At 37.4% G+C, this 9,284-nt stretch overlaps 1 protein-coding gene across 1 annotated transcript in view; it reads right to left on the bottom strand.

Annotated features, from left to right (window-relative positions):
• LOC107661145 (low-density lipoprotein receptor-related protein 1B-like) overlaps positions 1–9,284 on the bottom strand; it is a 349,019-nt gene that overhangs the window by 213,864 nt on the left and 125,871 nt on the right. The window contains exon 5 of the mRNA XM_016450614.1: positions 5,735–5,863. Coding sequence (XP_016306100.1) covers positions 5,735–5,863 — 129 coding nt within the window. The remainder of the gene's footprint in view (positions 1–5,734; positions 5,864–9,284) is intronic.

Here is a 9,284-nt window from a genome sequence, read left to right as displayed (position 1 = left end):
TCACGGAGTGGATCGGGAAAATAATCTGTATAATATTTTCAGCGAGTAATAACTTAAATTCTGCTCTGCACCTCACACAAACCTACTGTATTCCGCCAGAGAGGACCGCGGCTGCAACGCATTGTCATTTGGATTACGTTTGGTACTGCTTTTGACATTTTTGCAATGAATAAATGATTGTAATTGCATTTATCTGTCTGTCATGTTTTTCTTATACTGTACAGAAATGTTTAGGTTTATAGGTAGGAGTGGGATTAGCGACTATAAAAATATTTTAATGCTATATTGTTACTAAAATGGTTATTTTCCTGCATATTTCGGTCAATTGCGTTTTATATCCTTTTATATTCGCTATAAAATGGGTAGGTTAAGGTTTGGGGGTAGGTTAAGGGGTCTAAAAATCTAAATTGCTTATTAATAAAATGATAAAAATGCATATTCGCTGTAAAATGGGTAGGTTTAGGTTTGGGGGTAGGTTAAGGGGTCTAAAAATCTAAATTGCTTATTAATAAAATGATAAAAATGCATATTCGCTGTAAAATGGGTAGGTTTAGGTTTGGGGGTAGGTTAAGGGGTCTAAAAATCTAAATCGCTTATTGATAAAATGATACAAATGCATTGATACTAATATCTTAATGATATAAAAGATACGTAACTATTTTTACGTTTTTTAGCTAACAATACGTAGCGATTTGTACGTTTTAAATTTTGAAATACGTCTAAATTGTACGTTTTAGCATAAATAAAAGCGTACAAAAATGTACGTTTTGTGCTTGTAAATGTTACGTAATAATACCTACGTATAAACATGAGACCAGGCTGCGCGCGCGCACACACACACACACACACACAGTATGTATAAAGGTATAATATAAATAAAATAAACCAACAAAGATATTTCCTTTAAATTCTTTTGCAGTGTATTTATTTTTAAGAGTCTTTTTAAACATTCACCTTTCTAATGACTATGTCATCCTCTGCTGGCCCCCGTCAGAAGGCCAGGAAAAGAAGATGCATTGGGATTTATGTGCATGCGCTTTTATATCTAATGGAAACCCACAGTTATCCCAGTGCAACAACCTCTTTCTGCTAAATTAATATTAATGTGGGTGAGCGCTGAGTTCGGTTAAGTTTATGGGTAATGATATTCAGTATATTCCTCATAGGAAAGCAGTCACATTGATTAAACGTGGGACAGATTCTGCATCCAGCAGCAAGGTGCACCGCTGCCTGCTAGCTATTTCCCACTGAGTGTACAGTGGCGTAATCTCCATTTAATTTAAAACACATATTCAAACCGGTAGCGGTGTACCGCACCAATAGAAATACAAGGATGCGTCATCTTTTTAGGTCACAAAATGCTTTGCACGAGGCATACTTTGAGGCCAGCATACCTAGCACACGTTGTAACGGATTTTATTCATGAATTGTGTGTACTCAACATAATGAATTTATGCAGGGGCGAGTTTACAACACCAGTGTTCATAAGACTTCAAATGACCCTATGGGCCTTAGAAAAGCTAAAAGTCAAATTGCATAAAAGCGGTGTGTATAATTTCCCAGATAGTTCCAGTCAGTTATAACAACATTTATGATTCAAAATGGATGTAAATCAACTCTTAAAATGTTAATCAGAGGTTTGTATACAAATAAGATGATTAAATTGATACTCTGCAGTGAATAGTTTCCGTCAGAATGAGGATTCACTGAAGAAAGCAATATTATGGATAGAGGACTCGTATTTTAGCCAGAAGCCGGTTTGAAGTTAAAAACATCTTAATGATGGATTAGTTTACTACAAAGAGGCAGATTTTTACTTCACAAGATGTTAATTGATGGACTGGAGTCATCTGGTTTACCTGTGGATTACTGTGATATTTTTTTTGTTGTTGTTTGAACTGTCATTCTGACGGCACCCATTCACTGCAGAGGATCCAATGGTGAGCAAGTGATGTAATGCAAAATTTCTCCAGATCTCCAGTTCAGCACATTTTAATTTTTGAATGAATTAATCCTTGAAACGTGATGTAAACTGTAATTAAGATATAATTTCAGACGTTTTCTTAATGTCCACAATTTTGCTAAGACACAGCAGCCAATCCAACACCAGCGAACGTGAAAAAAGTGTTCACAGGTAGAGAAAAAAATGATACTTTATAGAGGATCCGCTCTTGATCCACTCATATACATGCTCACTATGTTTGCTCAAATCCAAATAGTTTCCCACAGCTGACACTGTAAGCAAGTGAGATTCAAATATATGTAGCATATTTTCTCCTTATTTTATAATAATTCTCACAGCTGTAGAAAATCTAATTATTGAGCATTTGGGACTCAATAGCTCTTTTTTTTATTAAAACGACTTCAATTACTTGAGCCTAAACAAATGACCAATCTACTACAAAAGGGATTAGAATCCATTTAGAATTGTAGTGAGTGTTTTCCCTACAAAACCCCCTTATTACAAAAGCAGCGGATTTAATGATAAACTTGATTGGATTTGAGGCTGGTGGGGAGACACTCTCACAGGCAGGTGCCATTAGGCAAGTAATGAATTGGCATGGCCTGATAAAGACAGAGAATAGCTGTCCTTCAGGCCCTGCTCTTCATAAAACTCAGCCTCCACTTAATTCTCAATGTCTGGCTTATCTTCCACCAACAGCTCCATTATTTCTGTCCCTTGGCACAGCAACACTGATATAGGGACTGTAGCAGAATATCCAAAGCAAACTGACTAAATTTTCAGGTCCTTATGGGAATGAGAGGCTGAACTGGTTTAGTCTGGATTCATATGTGATCCCTGAAAGCTTACTTGAAAAAAGGCAAACCTGAGAACAGAGAATAATTTCTATCATTTCTATACATACATGCATAGAATTATTAATGACTTGAAGAAGAAAAAAATAAGTTAAATTAAGTTTAAACAAGCATTGACTTAGTAGAGGGGCTTGTTGTCACTTTATAAGGTAATAAGGTAATTTGTCAACCTAAACAAAACAATTCATGGAAAAACGTGTGTGTGTGTGTGTGTGCGCGCGCGCGCACATACTGTATATATAATTTTAAATTGTGTAAAATTACAACATATAACACAACCTATATACCTTTTCCCTGACGTATATATGAAATGAAGCTTTAGAAATTTCAGTTTGGAGAAGACAACATTTTTTTTAAAGGATTTAAAAAAAAAAAGGATTATAATTTAAAAGTGTTGTTGAACCAGGTGTTTGAAATTAACAGAAAATTTCTGCTTGTGTAATTGGATTTTTGACTCAAAATCTTATAGGTTCGTGAAATCTCATGTGACAACTTCCCTCTGTGACAACTAGCCCCAGTCCCCCCTATTTGCGTGGCAATCACTGAGCAGAATTGTGTTGTTTCAGATATAAGTCATTTCAGATACATGCAAAATCTAATCAGCATTGCATATTTTTCAAGCAGACATTAGAACATGTTTTTCAAGGTCAGAAAATTACCAGCGCCAAAGGCGGCTTAAAGCAGAGCTGCAGCCGCTGTAAGTTAATTTCATTCATATCACACAGAGTAATAATCCACCTTGTTTCAACTCAGTGCACTCTTGTGAAAGAACAATATAAGGACGTGACAACATTTCAGACGGCTTTTGCAGATCCCCGGTGATTAATTTATCATGCTCTTACCGTGTTTGGCTATGCAGGAGCGTCTGTTCGGCTGCAGGCTGTACCCATCTGTACAGCTGCAGCGATATGACCCATAGGTGTTCATGCAGGTCTGGCTGCATGTCCCGTACATGGTGCATTCATCATGATCTGTACACAGAGGAAGAGTCACTTATGACAAATTAGGTGTGCTCAAACATGACCCAAATACATAAAATCCACTTAATGTGGCCTCTCGGTGGCTTCTCCCTATGCCACCTCGTATCTCCGGGCAAGTCCTGCCTTGCATCAGTCTCCAGGTCTTTGCCTGTTTAAGCTGTACTGAAGTGTAATGTTCCAATGGTGATTTACTGATTTGTCTTAGTTGCACATCCAGAGGAACCTTCTATGATCAGGGTACAAAATAGAGCCTAAAAAGTTTTTTTGAGGATTTTGAGGCCTTAATTTAAAAAACTATTAAAAAAGCTATAAAAAAAAACAAACAAACAAACAAACAAAAAACAACTATAAGCGATTTCACACAAAAACGTAATAAAAAAAGTATGCATATACTCAGGGGTGCACATAAGTGGTGCGCATGCGCGACCAAAATAAAAAATATGCTGTGTAAATAAGGTCATACCGCTCATTTGCATACCGACATGATTGACAGCTGTCAATCAACGTTTTAGATCAACTAACTGCAATACTGTATGTATTAATTGCTTAATAGAGTATGGTGTTGTTAGCTTAGCAACATGCTAATGTCAAAGTCTATTGCTACCTGATAAAAGCTAGTTCAGTCAACTAGTTTATTTTATATAATGTTAGTTATGTATTTAATATTAGCCTATTAAGATATTGTGTTGTTAGCTTAGCAACATGCTAATGTCAAAATCTATTGCAATTTTAAAGGCACAAGCCTATGTAGAGCATTTCAAATTGGTCTTTTATGAGGTTCCATGATGGTTAAGATGTTTCATATGTAGCTGCCTGTGTAGTTACTAGACAGCAAAGGCACACTATGTTTTGGAAAGATCTGGGGCCAGTTGCATAAACTTAGCCACCATGTTAAGACTGTGGGTGAATTCCAAACGGAAGTGAGCATCCCTATGCCCTACTCCCTTCGAAGGGCAGAGTCCTTGAAGTGTGTTCTTTGAAGGGTGTAGGGCACTACTGTCTCATATAAGCGTTTGGAACTCCCTTGGTGAAGGGAATGACTGACATGTTACCTTGACAAGGCTGCGCGTGCGTGCAGCATTCAGCACTCCATCAGTTTTCAAATAAATATTTCTTCTTCTTATTATTATTTTATTCAAATATTGTCTAATTGTGTCTTATTTACTATTAAACTTTTTCAAACTATAGGCTACTTGCTTACACTACAGTCAAATCATATTTCTTTCACTGATGAAAAATATTTTGTATTACATTAAAATAGACAAATATAATTAGCCTATTCTACTTACGTTTGTATGTGAAGTCGAAATCAACCCCAACTTTGCTTTAAAAAGCATCGCAAGATCTACTAACCGAAGATCACATGATCAGAAACGGAAATCACTTCCGTGAAGTGACCATCACATGTTCCCTTTGCTAACGGGCTTCTGGAAGGGCCCTTCGTGAAGGGATTCAGTTGCTCACTTCTGTTTGGAAAGTCCCTACAGTGTTGTTGAACCAGGTGTTTGAAATTAACAGAAAATTTCTGCTTGTGTAATTGGATTTTTGACTCAAAATCTTATAGGTTCGTGAAATCTCATGTGACAACTTCCCTCTGTGACAACTAGCCCCAGTCCCCCCTATTTGCGTGGCAATCACTGAGCAGAATTGTGTTGTTTCAGATATAAGTCATTTCAGATACATGCAAAATCTAATCAGCATTGCATATTTTTCAAGCAGACATTAGAACATGTTTTTCAAGGTCAGAAAATTACCAGCGCCAAAGGCGGCTTAAAGCAGAGCTGCAGCCGCTGTAAGTTAATTTCATTCATATCACACAGAGTAATAATCCACCTTGTTTCAACTCAGTGCACTCTTGTGAAAGAACAATATAAGGACGTGACAACATTTCAGACGGCTTTTGCAGATCCCCGGTGATTAATTTATCATGCTCTTACCGTGTTTGGCTATGCAGGAGCGTCTGTTCGGCTGCAGGCTGTACCCATCTGTACAGCTGCAGCGATATGACCCATAGGTGTTCATGCAGGTCTGGCTGCATGTCCCGTACATGGTGCATTCATCATGATCTGTACACAGAGGAAGAGTCACTTATGACAAATTAGGTGTGCTCAAACATGACCCAAATACATAAAATCCACTTAATGTGGCCTCTCGGTGGCTTCTCCCTATGCCACCTCGTATCTCCGGGCAAGTCCTGCCTTGCATCAGTCTCCAGGTCTTTGCCTGTTTAAGCTGTACTGAAGTGTAATGTTCCAATGGTGATTTACTGATTTGTCTTAGTTGCACATCCAGAGGAACCTTCTATGATCAGGGTACAAAATAGAGCCTAAAAAGTTTTTTTGAGGATTTTGAGGCCTTAATTTAAAAAACTATTAAAAAAGCTATAAAAAAAAACAAACAAACAAACAAACAAAAAACAACTATAAGCGATTTCACACAAAAACGTAATAAAAAAAGTATGCATATACTCAGGGGTGCACATAAGTGGTGCGCATGCGCGACCAAAATAAAAAATATGCTGTGTAAATAAGGTCATACCGCTCATTTGCATACCGACATGATTGACAGCTGTCAATCGATCAACTAAATCAACTAACTGCAATACTGGGCGAATTCCAAACGGAAGTGAGCATCCCTATGCCCTACTGGGCAGAGTCGGCAGAGTCCTTGAAGTGTGTTCTTTGAAGGGTGTAGGGCACTACTGTCTCATATAAGCGTTTGGAACTCCCTTGGTGAAGGGAATGACTGACATGTTACCTTGACAAGGCTGCGCGTGCGTGCAGCATTCAGCACTCCATCAGTTGTTGCAAATAATTCTTTCTTCTTCTTATTATTATTTTATTCAAATATTGTCTAATTGTGTCTTATTTACTATTAAACTTTTTCAAACTATAGGCTACTTGCTTACACTACAGTCAAATCATATTTCTTTCACTGATGAAAAATATTTTGTATTACATTAAAATAGACAAATATAATTAGCCTATTCTACTTACGTTTGTATGTGAAGTCGAAATCAACCCCAACTTTGCTTTAAAAAGCATCGCAAGATCTACTAACCGAAGATCACATGATCAGAAACGGAAATCACTTCCGTGAAGTGACCATCACATGTTCCCTTTGCTAACGGGCTTCTGGAAGGGCCCTTCGTGAAGGGATTCAGTTGCTCACTTCTGTTTGGAAAGTCCCTACAAATGGCGTCCCCTTCCCGAAGTGCCCTTCAAGGGCGCAAAAAAAGCAGTTTGGAATCCGGCCACTGTATAGGGTTGGGAATCGAAAATCGATTCCGATTCGAGAATCGGATACTTAAGGTCAGGAATCGGATACTTGTCAAATTAAAATTTCGATTAACGATTTCTATCCTATCGATTCTATCCTATTCCTATCGATTCCTATGCGCTTTTTTTTCCTTCATCTGTGAAGACCGGACCTAGCGATCTGCCAGGACCTTGCTCGCTAATCTAAGCGCTCCAAAGTTTGGCTACATTTGCGATCAGAAGCCAAAAATGCTAAGTATAATATCTGTGATAGCTAAACAAGAGAGGTGTCACCATCAACATGACAAAGCACTTTAATTTAATAAATCGTTAAAGATCGCGAACACGATTCAAACACCAACGTGATTCTATTCCTAAATTACAATGACTCGTCTGTTTCATTCCTCAACCTTTGACGTGTGCGATCACAACATTGTGATCACTTGGTTCGTCCGTGCAGCGTACGATCACACCAGTGTGATTTGAACATTTAAATCTGCGTTCGCGCTGCCATTGACCTATAGAGAGAGAGCAGCTGTCATCTGTCATGACTGAAACAGCTTCACAGTATTTTCAGCCACACAGAATCATTATTTCTGTTACAAACATTCAAATCACATGCAAACAAACAAACAATAAATAAATAGTTAAAAAAAATTCTGAGAAATTTTTTTTTTCCCTACAATCATTTAAAGCTGAATATGTTTTACAATCAAGAAAGACTTACAAAAATTATGTAAAGGCATTTTTTCTCCTTTCACTAAATATACTGTACATGGGTAAGTCTTGTGTGACCAGTTCTACATTAAATCAATAATTACATAAATACATTTAATAAAACAGACTGAATATTAGTTCTACAATTTAATTGTTGGATGTAGTCAAAAACAAATCACAATTTTGGGGAGGGGGGCAACATTTGATGCATATAATTTTCATGATAGGTTTATTTTATGTTAAATATTGTTTTATGTTAGCTATAATAGATAGTTAATCTAACATACCTAATGTTCTCACAACCAAAAAATATAGGATTTGTGCTATTAATGCTTAAAAAGCAAAGAGACCTCGAGATATACTGTATTCCCTGAGACAAATCTATCCAGTTTACAACTTCCTGTTTGAGCCTGATTTCTGCTACTGAGACAATTAGGCATAATGTGGCAATGGATCAGCTATATTTCACCATCATGTACAACAACCAGCCTTGATATCATACTCAGAGGGTTTCATTTAGGCCAAATCAGGCCGAGAAGTCACTTTGACCTCTCTGGAGTCAATGCCTCGCGTCAAATACAGCAGGACGGAGGTGTGAAAAGACACCCTGGGGACAGACAGCCACCCCTCTCCCTCCTCATCGCACAAAGCCGATCATTTGTCTGAGATGCCTGGCATGACCCTGAGAGTGCCTACCTCTACAGCTACGCCCATCCTCTCCCACCTCGAATCCATCTGCACAGAAGCAGAATGTGCCGTTTCTGGTCATGATGCATCCATAACGGCAATGCAGCTCGTGACAGGCTGACAGGAGTTCTGTGGGAGGAGAGAGACAGAAAGAGTTTGAGAGAGAGGGAAAAACTTATTATTGTTGTTAATACAATATTAACAACTATAACTAAATTAAAAAATAAAATAAAATAAAATAATAGCCAAAGTGCTTTCCAGTTATGTGTGCAACATGAATCAGGTGGTCAGTGAACAAACTGTAGATGGTCTGTGAGAATGCCATCTGAGGCTGAGACTTGTAGCTGGCATGCTAAAGCAGGTATGAAGGATTTATGGATTCATCACAACTTTCATGACATATCTTAGCAGCAACACCAGTGCCATGCTTAGACGAATCTACAATTGTAACAGAACATGAAACATGCATGCTGAATCATAAGGGTCAACGGATATTTAGGGTGTATCTTAAAAACATCAAAGAATATGTATTTAATATTTAAAAACATGAAAGGATAAATATCATTTTGATATAGAAAACATTACAAGTAACATTCCATCAACCCAAACAGAGGACATTTTCACAGCATCAAGAGAAGTGATTAGTAATTGCACTGCATCTTTTCAAAAATTAAGTATTTTTTTACCTGCTAAATACGTAATTGCTGACTAGCATAGCAGTTTTTTTTTTAGTTGTTTGTTTTTTTTACAATGGTTAATCAACACTATTCACTGCAAATGTTAGCAAAAAGTTAACAATTCTTAGAAGGCAAAACATTGATTGTAA

The sequence above is a fragment of the Sinocyclocheilus anshuiensis genome, unplaced genomic scaffold, assembly GCF_001515605.1.
Source record: "Sinocyclocheilus anshuiensis isolate Anshui unplaced genomic scaffold, SAMN03320099.WGS_v1.1 scaffold2056, whole genome shotgun sequence".
NCBI classification, from domain to species: domain Eukaryota; kingdom Metazoa; phylum Chordata; class Actinopteri; order Cypriniformes; family Cyprinidae; genus Sinocyclocheilus; species Sinocyclocheilus anshuiensis.
Note: the sequence above shows the minus strand (reverse complement) of the source record. Positions and strands in the feature narration are given on the sequence as shown.